At 43.2% G+C, this 16250-nt stretch overlaps 3 protein-coding genes across 4 annotated transcripts; 2 read left to right on the top strand and 1 right to left on the bottom strand.

The window, feature by feature from the left end:
- The first annotated feature begins 63 nt into the window (after nucleotides 1–63).
- LOC133008656 (seipin-like) lies at nucleotides 64–2868 on the top strand. Its single transcript, XM_061075910.1, has one exon. It carries the CDS (start codon nucleotides 308–310, stop codon nucleotides 1577–1579), a length of 1272 nt encoding a protein of 423 aa, XP_060931893.1. The 5' UTR covers nucleotides 64–307; the 3' UTR covers nucleotides 1580–2868.
- Nucleotides 2869–4967: 2099 nt separating this feature from the next.
- On the bottom strand, nucleotides 4968–5792 carry lrrc10 (leucine rich repeat containing 10). Its single transcript, XM_061075821.1, has one exon. The coding sequence runs from the start codon at nucleotides 5790–5792 to the stop codon at nucleotides 4968–4970; it is 825 nt and encodes a 274-aa protein (XP_060931804.1).
- A 3492-nt stretch (nucleotides 5793–9284) lies between these two features.
- cnot2 (CCR4-NOT transcription complex, subunit 2) lies at nucleotides 9285–15404 on the top strand. Of its 2 annotated transcripts, none has more exons than XM_061076048.1 (15): nucleotides 9285–9342; nucleotides 10847–10975; nucleotides 11089–11218; nucleotides 11369–11516; nucleotides 12029–12211; nucleotides 12321–12400; nucleotides 12654–12779; nucleotides 13006–13130; nucleotides 13248–13365; nucleotides 13728–13884; nucleotides 14070–14131; nucleotides 14223–14272; nucleotides 14362–14462; nucleotides 14589–14733; nucleotides 14835–15404. In XM_061076048.1, exons 2-15 carry the CDS (start codon nucleotides 10859–10861, stop codon nucleotides 14919–14921), a joined length of 1629 nt encoding a protein of 542 aa, XP_060932031.1. In that variant the 5' UTR covers nucleotides 9285–9342; nucleotides 10847–10858; the 3' UTR covers nucleotides 14922–15404. The 2 variants fall into 2 exon arrangements, with proteins under 2 accessions (XP_060932031.1, XP_060932033.1); XM_061076050.1 differs by lacking the exon at nucleotides 9285–9342 and adding an exon at nucleotides 9389–9652.
- The last annotated feature ends 846 nt before the right edge of the window (nucleotides 15405–16250 follow it).

Genomic DNA, 16250 nt, shown 5'->3' with positions numbered 1-16250 from the left:
TCACTGTGTCTACCGGGGAGGAGGAGGAAGAAGAAGAAGAAGAAGAAGGAACACGGTGTTTTGTTTGTGTTGCAGCGGCTCAATGGTGATAGCAGCTTTAAGTTGTTAACGAGCTTAGAAACCAAGAGGAGGTGACGACGACACTAAACAACCTTTAACAACCCGGTGAATATGGATTGTGTCTTTAATGTTTAGCGAGCTTGGGGATCAAAGCCAACAATTGTCTGTGAAGCTGAAAAACAAACATGACATGGAGGAGTGAGTGAGGAGAAGCAATTCGCCACACGCTCCCTGGGACAACCCACTCATGCAGGAGCATAAAGACCCACCTCAGAGGCAGCAGTCAGCGGGAGTCGGCGGAGGAACCAGCGGCCAAACCGGGAGCAGAACCCGGCCTGTGTCTTCCGTACCGAACTCGATGGGTACGACGATGGGTCCCGCGTTGAACTGGCTGCACGACGTGGGGATGGGGACTCTCCTCAAGGCCCGTAGGACTCTGTTCCAGGCCGCCATCCTGTTCTGCGTCCTGGGTCTGCTGCTCTGGGTGTCCATCTTCCTCTACGGGAGCTTCTACTACTCCTACATGCCCACCGTGAGCTTCTCCACCCCGGTGCACTTCAGCTACTCCTCGGGCTGTGACGCCTCTAGCCCAGGGCTCTGCTCGTTCCCCATGGCCAACATCTCCTTCATGAAGAACAACAGGGACCAGGTGATGGCGTTCGGCCAGCCTTACAGGGTGTCCTTGGAGCTGGAGATGCCCGAGTCTCCAGTGAATGAGCACCTGGGGATGTTCATGGTCCGGATGTCTGCCTATGCCAAGAGTGGTCAGACGGTGGCTTCGGTGGGGAGATCTACGATGCTGCATTACCGCTCCAGCCTGCTGCAGACCCTGAGCACTCTCCTATTCTCGCCCTTGCTCGTCACCGGGATGGCTGAACAGAAGCAGCTCATAGAAGTGGAGCTCTACTCTGACTACAAAACCAACGCCAATCAACCCACTGTGGGTGCCATCATCGAGGTCCACTCCAAGCAGGTGCAGATCTACTCCTCTCAGCTCCGGATCCATGCCTACTTCACCGGCATACGTTACCTCCTCTACAACTTCCCCCTGACATCTGCAGTCGTCGGCGTGGCCTCCAACTTTGCCTTCCTCAGTGTCATCGTGCTCTTCAGCTATCTGCAGTTCATATGGGGGGGGCTCTGGCCTCCAGACCAAGTGAGGGTCCGGGTGATGATTGGAGACAACACCCGCATCACGCAGAGGAGAGAAGAGGCCCGAAAGCGCATGGATCGAGAGAACTCGAACAAGGAACTTAGTTCTCCTAAAGTGATCGGTGCTGTGACTGACCCGTCTGATTTCCAGGGGACTGACACAGCGGCGGAGGAGCCGGCAAAGAAGGCCTCCTTGATCCCCGATGCCTGTGAGGCTGAAGCGCCTGATACCAAGGAAGACGGGTCTCATGACTCTGAGGGGCCCGATGAGAAAGAAGAATCGGACGCGCCGGGTGGATGCCCGCTGCCTGAGCCACAGATTGAGCCAACACTCCGTCAACGACCTGGACCCTGTATGAGCCTGTGAATCATGAATCGCACAAAACCAGAGTACCTATAGTATGTTCTTATGCCAAATAATGTCCCTTCACTCCTCTCAAGATGGGAAGTTATTTGGCAGATGCTACTGATAGATCTCCTGTTACAGTTCGCACAAGTACAGATGCATGAGCATATATTACCTGTGTCATTTAAGCTAACAAACTACAGTTTATTGCCTTGTCTTAAAAAAAAGTTTACCTCATTGGAACTTAGACCTCTGCTAATGTATTTCTGCTTATTGTCTCCTGAGTGGACAGATTGTCCTAAACGACATTATACAACAGTGTTATGTTTGTGTTTAGGGTGTGTCCGTAGCATGAGTGGCTACATTCCAACCCAGTCTTGTCCGAAGGTGTTGTCAGCAGTAATCCTGTGATTCATTTTAAATCTGTTGAACCTGCTTATGTTGTTTTTTTTTTTTTTTTTTATTTTTATTTTTTATGCTTAGCCAAAAATATGGGACGTACAGATTCTGACAATCCTCCCATGAAGACGTTGGAAAGTTTCTCTCTCAGTTACTGATTCCATGTCACGCTGTAGCTGTGCACTTTCAGCTAAATTTTTTAACTAGAAATTTGACCATCCAGAATTTCACACCCTTTTAGAGGAAACCCACGAACATGCCTCGTGATGGTTTCCTTCTCCGAAACTCTTTCAGACCAATTCGATTTGGAAAATTGGCCCCAAAAAAGTTCCTTTGTTTTCAAAGAACCTTCTAGGAACACTCGCAAATGTCCAAGCCTGACGGATACAAGGAATGTGTTTGTATGTACTCATATTTTTCATCATACTAATAGAGATGTTCTGTCTCGGTTTTCTTTGCCGTGACAGAGGAAGTTAACGCTTAAACGCTTTTACAGAGTTGCTTTTCATTCCAACTGATCTATGTGTTCTGGGGGTCAGGGTTACACAGTACTACACTGTTTCAGTGGAGTGTGTACTCTGCAGTTACATGTTGTAAGAACATGGTATTTATTGTGTTCTCATTACGTCAAAGAACCAACAATTTTAAATGGGTCTTCTAAGAAAGAGAAGTTTGTGAATGGGTCTGTTGATTGAAGATTGATGACCGTACAGTATGAGAAGGATAAGTGAAGAGATTGTTGTTCGAAGTTGTGACGATGTAGAAGTTTGTATCAAAGTTATTGATATGAAGCACTTATCACTTGTTTATCTCGCTTTTCTGTTCTTCAGAATATTCTGCTTAATGCCTCTGATGTTACATGACTCTATGTTATTTATGCACTGATACTAAATTAAACAAGTGAACATGCAGCGCTGCACATCTTCTGTCTTGTCTTTATTTACAATTTGCTTCTGGGACATAACTCTTAAGTGATGTTTACAGCAAAGTGATATTTGTGTCAAATCTTTTAATTTCTTTATTATAACATTATATATAAATGAGAATACATCTAAATATTCCACACTATTTCCATATAAGAATGACAGAGGCCACTGTCTCTGAGTTCTGCACCACCTCCTTCAACTTCGTTTTCACACCGGTATTTCAATATCTAAAGTGAGATGCTATAACAACATCAAGTAGTTTATCTTTGACATAGAGTGTGCAGCAGAAATACGACTTTATACACTGAACCTGTGAAATAACTCAAACAAACAGTAAAATTGTCCTTAAGCCTGTATGAGCCTAAGTGTTAGCTGATAATACAATAGTTCAGTTTGTGCAACTAATTTGAAATAATTACATTTCCAGTAAAGTAGTTGGTATGCAGCCAATTTAATTCCATCTTTTTTCCCGTTTTGTTGAAAGGGATTCAAAATGACTAATTGCGCCTTGACATTTAATCTTGTTTACAGAACATTTTCCTCGTACATTGCGGCATTAGAAAGCTGCCTTTATGATCTGTCTCTAACCAGAACCGTGTGGCAATGATATTAGGGCCCAGGAGCAGCCTTTATTCAAAGCCACAGCCCCAATCTGTCAGATGAATTATGCATTGGTCTGGATAAGAAGTGCTCTAATTGACTCAAACCATCAATCACGTGTATTAAAAACCTCACATTAGGCCTCAGCAGGTACAGATATTATCTCAGACTCCGCTGGAACAAGAAAAGCTTCTTCTCCTTCTCTGCAGTATAAAGTACGAACTTACAAATAAACATTGAGTTTGGTGCAATCTCACTGTTGTTGATTTAATGATTAAATTGTGTATATGCATCAGGGATATCTGATATATGATCTGCAGCCTCAGCAACAAGTAACTGCACATTCAAATTAATGGAAAACTGAATGCCGGAATTACAGTCCCGCAAACACACTCTTTACTATATTTAAATTGCCAAGTTTAGTTTCTTTGTACTATAAGATGAAATGGTAAGAACCTTTGTGACAAACAAAACAGTCTACTGCTGTTTCTCCCACCAAGGATTTAACACTTTCATGCCTGTATGTTTTTAGTTTTTAGTTTGTTGGTTAGTTTATAAGTTTGCATGCAAGCAAGTTTATGCAAAACCAACTGGACGGATATCAATGAAACTTGGTGGACGGGTGAAGTACGTCACAGAAGAGCTCATTAGGTTTTGGTGCAGATCTAGCGCCAAGGGCGGATCCAGGATTTGTTTTTCACTGTATTTAACAATGCACGATAGACACGGAGAAAGTGGAGAGACAGGAGTGAGACGGAGAAAAAGAGAGAAACAGGAGTGAGACGCAGAAAGTGGGGAAACAGGAGTGAGACGGAGAAAGGGAGAGAAACAGACGAAACAAGTGGGGGACTGGGATATAAGAGGGGAAAAAAGTGATTTTAAAACTGTTCAATTATTAAGATGTGTTGAGATTTATTATCTGTAAAATTGGTTGAGACTTTTGAGTCAAGATGTGAAACAGAAAAATTGAAATTATTGCTTTTGCTCCCTATATTTTATTTTTCTAAAGTTAAGCCCTTTATTTGAACATGCACAATTTTCACATTTTATTTATTTTCTCTTATTTTGAAATGCAGCCCTACTTTTATTTAGTTAATGAGAGAACATTTTAGTTGAATACCCCTGATCTAGATGATCTAGACTGCTTTCAAATTACAATGTCACTGCTGTTTACACCAATCATATGAAGGTATTTACAGATGTATAAATTCCAATAAGAGACATTTCACATGTATCAGTAACCAAACATATTGATATGTTTTATTATTTCAAGGTTCAAGTGTCGCTGTTCACACAGGCCCCGTTCTTAGACAACTTATCAATCAGTGTCTCACATTAAACCACATATGACTGACTTTGCCATATATGGACCACAGACCATCAGCCTGATGTTCAACACACCTCTCTGCTCTAAGTGCTCCACTTGAATGTCATCCTGTGCTGGCAGCCGCCACCAAGGCTGAAGGTCACTTTGTTCCCTGACCCTAAATGTTGTGCTCCTCTTCCGGTTGTAGCTCGACAACCTCGGCTGTGGTCTCACTGGCTGCTTTGGACACTTCTTCGTCCTGCGCCTCATTTGCGCAATCCGCCCAGCGCCCCACCCTCCTCACTCCCTCGCCTACCACTGGGGCGTTAGCACAGGGATTGTGGTCGTAGATGACAAGTTTCAACCCCTGCATGTGAGACAGGGCTGGGAAGCGGCGTATTTTGTTTCGATCAACATCAATTACCGCTAGAAAGTGCATTTCCAGCAACACTGACGGGAACTCTGTCAGCTGGTTCCCAGCAAGCCAGATGCTTCTTAGCTCTTGCAGTTGTCCAAGTTCTTGTGGTAAACTCTTTATCTGATTATACCCGAGGTGCAGGGTCTTGAGATTGGAAAGCTCACAAACCACCTCAGGGAAAACAGTGAAACAGTTAGTCTCCAGCCACAGAGTATTGAGTTCCTTGAGCACTGTCAGTTCATTGGGGAGGTAGTAAAGCCTGTTGTTACCTAGGTAAAGGATGCTGAGCTGAGGCAGTTTGCAGACAGCTGCTGGCAGCTCTTCGAAGCAGTTAAAGTCGAGGGCCAGCAGCTGCAGCTTCCTCAGCCCCTGCAGATCAGCAGGTAAAGTGCTGAGGTTGTTGTCACTCAGGTAGAGCTTCACCAGCTCATCAAAGACACACGCAGCAAGAGGAAGCCGACGCAGCTGCCGGCTGCTCAGGTCCAGGGTCCGATCGAGGGGCATCTCTTTCAGGTCCCCCACTAAGAAGCGTTGACAGCGCTCCGACGGAATCAAGGCGATGACACCTCGCATGACATTACCCATCTTCCTAAATGGTCTCCGACACACCCCTGGTCCTTCACGCCACAATAGTGCCAGGCAAGAGTTGCACATCCGTAGGCTGTTGGCATCTTTTAGAGAATCTCATGGTGTCCAAATAAGGCTCCTCCACTCTAGAGTTATTGATCTTGAAAACATGAAAAACCAAAGTTAATTACAATTAAATACATCTTTTGTGAAAATTTAGCTGTATGCAGCTGTAATAACATGATTATGATGCCGAATTGCAATCTTTCATGTGATAAAAGCCACAACAGTGAGCAATTTAAGACAATATCATCATTAGTCATCAAAAAGAAAACAGATAACATAATGAGCATGCAGGTGCTCATTATACGTTTGAAAAAAACACTTACTTTCCAGTGTTGTCCTGCTGTTTTCGACGACTCTCGGCAGCTCCAACAGAAAGCCATTTGTTTATGCAACTTAATGGGCTGAAAACCAATCGTACTCCCTGGACAGTTATTCCCCAGCTCACTCCTCTCGCTATCTCCTCGTGGCTCTGAGCTTTGCCCTGACTCTCATGGCGATGGCAACCACTGGCTGCGCTCTCCTCCCCATTTGTGCCTAATGACTCCCCTTCCCGCCCCCCCTTCTTCTTCTCCAAGATGACAGAGGTGGTGGAGCGAGAGAGAGACGGGGAGGAGCAGGGTGCCAGGGATAAGCTCGAGAAGTGCTCTGTGATAAAAGAGCAGCAAAGGTCATTTACATTCTGTGTTAATCGGCCCGGATGCTGTCCTGGATCTGTGCCACCGAGCCAGACAAGTGGGCCCCCCCACAGAGAGGGATAATGTCAGGAATTTGTCAATGCTCACAGCTAGAAAAAAGAAGGAGGTTGTGTTGTTGCAATATTTTTGAAATGTTTCTTCAGGGAAGAGAAATTAAATCACAGGGCAAAGACTATGAGAGGCCTATTGAGGTGTGACCAAGGGAGTGTGGTTCTCTAGATCTGTGTTTTATCAGTGCCACATTGTTCACGTCTTTTTGAATTGCTCAGACATGTGGGGTCATTGTGGCGTTGATACCTCAGTGCCGTAAATGCTCCAATCCTCCAAATCCAAGTTCAAGCTGAGGTTCTAGTTCAGTTTTGCTCCTGAACTGTGGGAAGTCACAGGTCACCCATGCCAGCCAGAGGTGGGATTTGCCCATGTTGTCTACATACCTTCATTAGTGCTATTGTCCAACCAGATAAAACTGGGGAGGAATTTCATTTTCCTTATCACAAGGGGCAATGGTCGCCCCCACACGTCTGTTTTCACTCACTGACGGACTGTTTTTAGCACTTGTGCCTCTCCTTATCCCCTCACTGCATTGGGGGGCCTCAAAGAGCCAACAGACGGAACACACAGAGAAACACGTGACTGCATAATATACCCTGTTCATCGCAGAGATTCTAATATGTCTTAGCAAAAGAGCTCAAGTTTAATTGATTGTTCCATCATGTATTATCGGACTATGGACCGTCATAGTCTTTTAAATACACTGCGCTTTTCCTGCTATAACAATAACATATCTTCTGGGGGAAAAGGTCTATGCAGCACTGAATCTAAATCTGATCACTAAAACAGCTTTGTCATGATTGTTTAAACCAGGGAGGATCAAAAGCCACATTTTCTCCTCATTTTTAAGTTGGACCGAGTCCTAAATGTAGAGAACAAAGTAAAATATCTGGGTCACATCATTAGGGATGATTTATGCGATGATAATGATTTTCATCGTTAGCGCTGCAAACTGTATGCATGTGTTCAGATGAGGTCCAATCGCACTTTATTTAATATTAGAGCCTAACGAACTCCACCGTACTTCTCACTAGATTGCTCCCTTCATCCGTGTCGAACAATTTCTGTTCTACAAATACTTAAAACACTTATTTTCTCATCAATGTTGTAAATATTGTTATTCTATTGATGTGCTCTGATACGCACATGTGGCTATCTGAGGTTTCTATGTTTGTTTCCCCTGTTAATTGGGTTTTTTAGTAGTGTTTGCTTACTCTTGATGAAGTTTTAAGGATTCAGTGTGTGAGAATAAGTTGAAAGGAATCTATTTGCAAAAATGTAATATTAAATAATCCTGTGTGTGATCATCTAAATTGTATGAAGAGTTAGGATTTGTTGTTTTCTTTACCCGAGAATGAGCCCTTTATATTTAAATTAGGGCTGGGCAGGTAAACTAGTTAATTACGAGTTAACTCAAGTGATGAGTTAACTCTATTAATTATTTTATCTCGCATTAACTCAGGTTTGATTATTTATTGTTTTATTGTGAAAGTCAGGCTTTTATTTTGTGAAAGTCTGTTGCTGACTGCTGCGGAACCGGAAAAAAGAAAATAATTGGCGGATAAACAACCATGGATAAGGCTACGGAGCTTTTACATGGCCATTTTCATTTTAAAGTTCTTCCAGACGGCGGAGTCGACAGAACCAAAGTAATTTGTAACCACTGCCGAGGTGAATTTTCTTATCACCGGAGTACTTCCAGTCTAAAATATCACCTGAATGCAAAACACACAGTTGATATCAGCAAGTCATTCAACGAAACAACGAGTGGAGCGAGGCTTCGGCAGACTACGTTAGACGCAGGGAGGAGTATACATTTTTCATAACGAAGAGGATAACATTAATGCCCTGGCAGTGGCATTGAGCTTTAACTTTGTATTTGCTTTGATAACATTGTTAAGTTGAGATTTACACTGAATATTTTATTTAACTGCTAATGTATTAAATGCTGATGTTAAAAGTGTTTGCACAACAAATGTTATGGCACGTTCGTTTATATGGCAGAACATTGAAAATAAAAAAATAAATTTTAATTCATTATTGGATTTTGCGTATACAAATGCGATTAATCGTGATTAATCAGGGAAATCATGCGATTAATCCGATTAAAACTTTTAATCGTTGCCCAGCCCTAATTTAAATACTTTATATTGACATCTGGAAAGGGTCCTCTCTATGGAGGCTGCCATGTTGTTTTTTTTACAGTAGCCCAGACTGGACAAACTAAACATATTTTGAGTTTTGATGACAACTGAAGGCTACTACAGGTTCTCCTTCGTGTTTGGAAGGGGAAGATCAGGTGAGGGGTATTCAGCTGCAACATGCAACTTCACCACTAGATGTCACTAACTCCTACACGCTGAACCTTTAAGGACAGAGGATGTGGCACCTTGTTAAGCCCTGAGACAAACTGTGATTTGTGAATATCGACTCTACCCATACATCCTGATTGAATTCTATGATTGATGATGATAACAACAACATTATGATAACAACAACAACAATAACAACAACAACAATCATTATTATGATTATTATTTTAATTATTTTCATGACAGATGAGAGGAGAATGCCAGGTGTGTTCTTCTTCGTAATATCTGTGCTCGGTTAAATAACTTAATAAAAAAAGAGCAGATCGGTTTTGTGTACGGAAGTGGTCAGCAGGGTGTGAGGTCAGAGGGTAAAGGCTATCCCTGTTTCGATTTAGAATACACACAGCCATCTTGGATCTAACGAAGCGAAGGGAAATTGATGCGGTGAGGCTCCTTTACTTGTTTTTTCTCCGCATTAAAAGAGGCTCTCGGTAGAATTCAGCCCGGCAGCATGAGCCAGTCCCCGCGGGGTTTCCTCCAGGTTCCACACGGAAGCGGCTCGTTAGCTTGAAGCTGCAGCTGAGCCGAGCTGCTGCTGCTGCTGCGGACCGAGCGGAAAGTAAAGCCAGAAAACGGGACAGCTGTCCGGGTACACAGAGCCAGAGAGGGCCCGTGTCACCGTCCGGTTCTGACCGCGGCTCTGCAACCAAGCCTGGGGGACTCGCGGGTGAAAGGTGTCGGTGTGTTAGCTCCGGTGAGGGTAGCCGCTTAGCTAGCCGTGCTAACACAGAGTGATTACAGTTAGCATGCTACCGCTAGCTGCTCTACTGTTGGCTAGCTAGCCTGTTAGCACTGCCGCTGCTCCTGTTCTGTGTTGAATCCGCTAAATGTGCATCAATTAAATATTAAAGTCATTAAAGAGATGCAAGAAGCTACTTAGCTGTTACCTGGGCTGTAGAAAAAAACAAGACTTTACTTTGTAATGGAAGTTCATCATCTTGTTCCCATTGAAACCAGACACACACACACACACACACACACACACACACACACACTGTTCAAAACTTTATCTCAAGAGCGATTTGATGCCAAAATGTGTCTTTGTGCAATTACATAGAAACGAGAATAACAAATGCATCTGGGGTTTTCTTCCACGCATAGAGAATAATGTCCTGTTATACACAGGAAAAGAAAATTTCACATTAGGTCTTTGTGTTGTCAGTGAGGAGCTGAAACAAAAGGATCAGCATTAATCTGTCAAATGAAAACAGAGGTTCAACATTAGACGATTTTTATTCATATAACCTATTATGGTGAAACTTGCACGTTTTAAAGTTTGCATAGGGATCATTCAGGTTCAAATAAATCAGTTTGGGAGATTTTCAATATCATTTTTCCCTTCCTGGCATAATTTCCGATATCAGGACTTTGTGTATTGGATGATACAGAAAATCCGATATTAGTGAATTTAGAAAATAAAAACGTATGTATACTTATTTCAACAGTGATTGAAGTGGTGATCGTTATCATTGTGTTGCACTTGTGTTGTGCGTAGAGGACACGTCACCCGTTAACTTGTGGATGTGCAACAATGCTGACATGTTGGGTAGATCTGGCTCGTGCTGAATCACAGGAAATCACCACTTCTTCAGCGCTCTAAAAACAACGAAGAAGAAGTGATTTCCAGGAAAAGGAAACGGCAGTGTTATCTGGGTGAAACTAATATGCTTTAAAGACCAGTACTGGGAATTGTGTACTCGCTGACGTCCGTCCCGCAACTTGTGACAGTATCGGAGGCACATGGGATGCTGATGTCACAACATCTCTCGTCTAGTGTATTTAGAATAGAAATCTAATATTTAATAGTTTAGTGAATGACTTCCCTGACTTTTTTCTTCAGGGCATCTTTAATATCACCACTCTTCTCTCTCTCTCTGACTCTCTCCAGTCGACCAAAGGCATGTTTGGTGCTAGAAAGAAATTTGCAGAGTTCGTCGAGGTGGTCGACAACGACTTCTCTGATGAAAGCATGTACTACAATCAGCCGTCGATGTTCCCACATCGATCGGACAAAGACGTGAGTTTTGCCTTCAGTTCTGCACGTATTTTGTAATTTCTTGAGTTATCACCAGAGGAGCCGTTCTCCCGTCGTCTTGCTCCGTCCTCTCCTCAAATGTTTTTTTCCTGCAGATGCTCTCCTCCCCCTCGCCATCGTCGGGGCAGCTATCGCAGCTCGGTGCGAGTCTGTATGGTCCACAAAGTGAGTTTGTTTCAAATACAGACAATCACCACAGTTTTCCCATGTCACAAACCTGGAGCGGTAAGATATTCTATGCTTTTTGAAACTTAAAGATTGTATTTTTCAATATTTTAGAGTAGAACAAGAGTTAATAACAGTTGGGATGAATGACATTGGACTGATATTTTTGGTTGCCTGAGAGCGTGTGTTTGTCTTCCTGTCTTACTGCAGGTGCACTGGGCTTCTCAGTCAGGGGCATGGGGAACAGCACACCTCAGTTAAACCGAAATCTCACACAAGGCACGCAGCTACCGAGTCATATCACTCCCACAACAGGAGTCTCCACCATGTCCCTCCACACCCCGACGTCACCAAGCAGGTCAGTGTAAAGGGCTGCGTTTGAAGACAAAGGTTGAAAAGACGCTGCTTTATAACAGTGACTTAAAGCGCTGTGGGATGTGAGAATTTACATAATGTGATGGTGAAAAATGTCTATTGTTTCATATCAATGCACTTTTGTTTATTTCACTGTGTGGCAAATCAATCTTTACGACTATTTACAGTCATTTGGACGGCACTTTGCCTTTTGTAACCCATGGCACTGATGCAGACAGGATATGTGCATCAAGGCAACACAAACAAACATTGAGAGAGTGAATTTGATACAGAACGAGGAGCCTGGACCTAAAAGAGAAGCTACTTCTGCTTCACAGCTGTGGTTTGTGGACGTTAAGTTTGAATGAAACAGGCTCAAACACCTCAAACCTCTTAAACTTCCTTCACAATGTCATGTCAAACAGTATTGATCTCAAATGCAACTCCAAACTTATCCGTTGCAAAAAATGCCCTGAAATTAGCCAAAACTGATCAGATCTGATCTTGTGTTCACAGGGGGACGTTGCCAATGAACACGAGGAACATGCTGAACCACTCTCAGGTCAGTCAAAGCATCGGGATGAGCGGCAGGACCAATAGCATGGGCAGCTCGGGGCTGGGCAGCCCCAACCGCAGCTCACCCAGCATCATCTGTATGCCCAAACAGCAGCCAGCACGCCAGCCCTTCACCATAAACAGGTGGACAGAGCTGAACACTTGTTTTACATCCAACTATATTTTTTTATTAGAAGTGAATGTTTTGAAGCGTATCTCATCTTTTGGTTTTGATTTCTCTCTCTCTCTCTAGCATGTCAGGATTCGGAATGAACCGCAACCAGGGTTTTGGGTTGAACAACTCGTTATCAAGCAACATCTTCAATGGCACAGGTTAGAATCCGTAATCAATCAACCTAGTGATCAGTAATATTGGGTTTTATAGAAACACTCCTGAAACACATCTCTACATATATAATATTAAGAAATCAATCTGATTAAAAAAAAATATACAAATACAGTACAGTGAGACGGCATTTCATAAATACTTACATTTTTAAAACTTGAATTAAATGAATGAATATATGACCGTGAATAATATGAATACATTTCATTGAATGTGACATTGTTCCTAACCTTGGTGCAGATGGGAGTGAAAATCTAACGGGACTGGATCTGTCGGACTTCCCTGCGTTAGCAGACCGGAGTCGAAGAGAAGGAACTGGAAACCCAACACCGGTGCTCAACCCTCTGGCTGGAAGGGCTCCCTATGGTAGGCCATTAGACGGAGTAAAGAGTCTTATTTGTACACACATTAAGCCAAAGGCAGTAGGTTCGGAGAGGAGAGGAAGTGGCTTTAGCTTCCTGACTTCGTGGTCGAAGATTTGTTTCGGTGACCGTGAAAGATTGTAGAAAGAATTGTAGGAATATCGTTGAATGTGTGTTACTTACATTAGAGCCTGTGTAATCTGTACTTCACTGTGATCGTCATCATCAAGTTGGCATGGTGACAAAGCCATCGACAGAATCGACACAGGATTTCTCCATCCACAACGAGGACTTCCCTGCACTGCCTGGCCCGAACTACAAGGACCCCACGTTGAACAGTGAAGACAGCAAACCTGTGAGTGGGAGCGACTGATGACTTTACTCTGGCTGTTATTCATCAAGGCTGCACATCAAAGAGAAAAGAAAATGATCAAACGTCTACTTTCTTTAAAACTGCTTCTTTGTTGTTTAGAACTTGAACTCCACAAGCAAGAGCACGACGAATGCAGATGGGCCCAAGTTCCCCGGAGACAAGACGACCTCAGCACTGAACAACAACCAGAAGAAAGGGATCCAGGTGTTGCCCGATGGTGAGACCTCTCAGCCAATCGTATCGCTCCAATTCCACTGAGACATCCCTTCTTAATCGCACAACTTGGGTGAGGCAGTTGGGCTCTCTACCCTGTATTTTGGGTTTAGATCATTATTGGATAAGGGACATAGAGGAAACCAAAACTTTATGTTTTGCTATAATACAGACCATCATTAAGACTTTACGTGCACTTGTCTGTGACCCTAACTTAATAAAATAAATAATTGGCTTGGTTTGCTCTCCAATGCGTGCACAAAGTGTGGTTTAGAAATATGGAGGTAATGTATTGACTCTAAGAATTAACTGCAGTTCCCAGTTTCAGTGTCTTTGCTGAGCTCTGAGTGTGTCGTGCCGCTGCAGGTCGGGTGACGAACATTCCCTCAGGGATGGTGACAGACCAATTCGGCATGATCGGCCTGTTGACGTTTATCCGGGCGGCGGAGACGGATCCTGGGATGGTCCATCTGGCGCTGGGGAGCGACCTCACGACACTGGGACTCAACTTAAACTCACCAGAGTAAGAGGGCTGCACTAATATATTAACATTTATATTAGGTGCTAAAATAAAAAACATAAATAGGATTAGTAAATCATTGCTTCAGTATAGGAAATACTGCAGACAGATATGATAACCATGGTTACAATGGCATTTTCTGTTTGTATTAGAGACGAAAAACTTACGGCAACTTTATTCTCTGACAGAAACTTATACCCCAAGTTCGCCTCTCCGTGGGCCTCAGCACCTTGTCGACCTCAAGACATCGGTAAGAACTTAACAATCAGTTTAATGAGGCTGCATGTGTCACCATGACTCTTCTGAGATCTGCTCACTCCTCTCTGTTCTTGGCTTCTCAGACTTCCATGTTCCCTCTGAGTATCTAACCAATATCCACATAAGGGACAAGGTAAAGCAGAGGCACAATGATTGGCCTCATTTTAAAATGATGTATCTACATTAAGAGTGGAAAACTGACTCCTTGTTTTCTGCTTGTAGTTGGCTGCGATCAAACTGGCTCGATATGGCGAAGACCTGTTGTTCTACCTGTACTACATGAACGGAGGAGACCTGCTACAGCTTTTGGCAGCAGTAGAGCTGTGAGTATTTTCCCCCTGCTACTGGGGATTGGTGCAGAAATATAGTCTCCATGTGTCTATTGTCTGTTTAGAGAGAAGCTCACAGGGTTTCTTCTCTTTTTCCTCTTTCACAACCTCACTCTCCAGCTTTAACCGGGACTGGAGGTACCACAAAGAAGAGCGGGTTTGGATAACGAGGGCGCCGGGCATGGAGCCTACACTGAAGACCAACAACTATGAGAGAGGCACCTACTACTTCTTTGATTGTCATAACTGGAGAAAAGTAGCCAAGGTAAGAATCTGTCCGCTCTATTCATCTGGAGAAAGTTTTTACTGGCTTTAATTGTGGAGGAGAGCTTTTCCCATCGTTGAAACTGTGTCTGCGTCTCCAAGGAGTTTCATCTGGAGTACGAGAAGCTGGAAGAGAGGCCTCACGTGCCGACAACGTTCAACTACAACCCAGCCCAGCAGGCCTTCTAAGGCCCGACCAGTCCAAAGGCTGCAGCTGCTCCCGCACTCAACGATGCAGCGGGGGGGCGCTGTGGTTCTCACAGCTTGGTTTTTATTCCTCGAGGATTTGGCTCAATGACTGCGGGGGTCATCGCCACCATCAAAACTGCCCTGCCTTTCCAAAATTTACATGCTGCCCAAAAACACCAACACTTGTTCTGTTTTTATTCTTTATGTTCATCCTGTTGTTTTTTTTGTCTTGTTTCGAGCAGGGTCTGTGTTATGTTTACGTCTCTGAATCTGAAGCCTGTTTTTCTCCCGGAGAGGAGGACTGACCTTGTGGCGCAGGACAGTGACAGAACAAGGGTTAACGCCTCATATTTACAGCAAGTGTTAAGAACAGAGAAAAGAGCGGGGAAAGCAAAGTTAACTTCGTCAGACTCAAGTGAAAGGGTGAAAGAAATGCAATGTTTATTGTTGCACTATATTTAGTAATAAAAGAACACAAAATTTGTTTGTGCTTTTTTATGTGAACACTCCCTCTTTTTTCCTTTCTCCATTTCTTTGTTTTTGGCTCAAGGGAGGGTGGGGGGGTCATGCAACTTTTCCACATCACTTTTTATTTCACCGTTTCTCTTTTTCTTCCTTTGATTTCTTAAACCTCCGTTTCTGAAACTCCAATTTGTTTCCGTCTCACACTCTGTCCGTCTCTCTCTGTGAGTTCTGTGCCAGTTGAACTTGGACACAAATCTGGGAGAAGACTTTGGCGTCTGCGAAACGTGGACGAAACCTCGCAGAAGCTAAATGGCGACACGTCGTTGCTCCGGAGCAAACAAAACACTTTCCAGTCTTTGTTACAATTTTGTAAGAAATGTGTAAATTTTTTGTTTCTTTGCATCACATAAATTAGTATATGTATGTACGAATGTGTATATATGATTGCTATATATATATATATGTATGTATATATATATATGACATCTATTTTGGAAGAAATTTTGTCCTGCCTTGTACCTCGTTTTTATGAGGTGAGCATGGATGCAATATGTGGACTTAACAGGACATTTCTGGATCTGCTGGACAGGGTGTCACATGGCACCGTGGGCACTTGCAACAAAAATGATACAAAATTTAAATGTCATTCAAGGAAAGGCCTGATTCTCACCAAAAAAAACAAAACAAGAAAAGTTAACATTTAGCAAAACCAAGAAGGGATGTATTTGGATTAAAGCTGTTTGAGCAGCGGTGAACAGCAGCATTTCATAAGAAACGGGGAAAAAACGTCAATTCAAGGAGATAAAAAAAAAAAATCAGACCAATCTTGTATTTTCTGAAGTGAAAAGCTTCTTTTCTTTGTAT

The sequence above is a fragment of the Limanda limanda genome, chromosome 8 (assembly GCF_963576545.1).
Source record: "Limanda limanda chromosome 8, fLimLim1.1, whole genome shotgun sequence".
NCBI lineage: Eukaryota > Metazoa > Chordata > Actinopteri > Pleuronectiformes > Pleuronectidae > Limanda > Limanda limanda.
Note: the sequence above shows the minus strand (reverse complement) of the source record. Positions and strands in the feature narration are given on the sequence as shown.

What these genes read in the sequence shown, in the direction of transcription:
- LOC133008656 (XM_061075910.1), top strand. Translation starts at nt 308, where the DNA reads ATGCAGGAGCATAAAGACCCACCTCAGAGGCAGCAGTCAGCGGGAGTC.
- lrrc10 (XM_061075821.1), bottom strand. Translation starts at nt 5,792, where the DNA reads ATGGGTAATGTCATGCGAGGTGTCATCGCCTTGATTCCGTCGGAGCGC.
- cnot2 (XM_061076048.1), top strand. Translation starts at nt 10,859, where the DNA reads ATGTTTGGTGCTAGAAAGAAATTTGCAGAGTTCGTCGAGGTGGTCGAC. An exon ending in GATCCAGGTGTTGCCCGATG is followed by an intron (nt 13,366 to 13,727) that starts GTGAGACCTCTC and finishes GTGCCGCTGCAG; the next exon opens with GTCGGGTGACGAACATTCCC. An exon ending in ACTGGAGAAAAGTAGCCAAG is followed by an intron (nt 14,734 to 14,834) that starts GTAAGAATCTGT and finishes TGCGTCTCCAAG; the next exon opens with GAGTTTCATCTGGAGTACGA.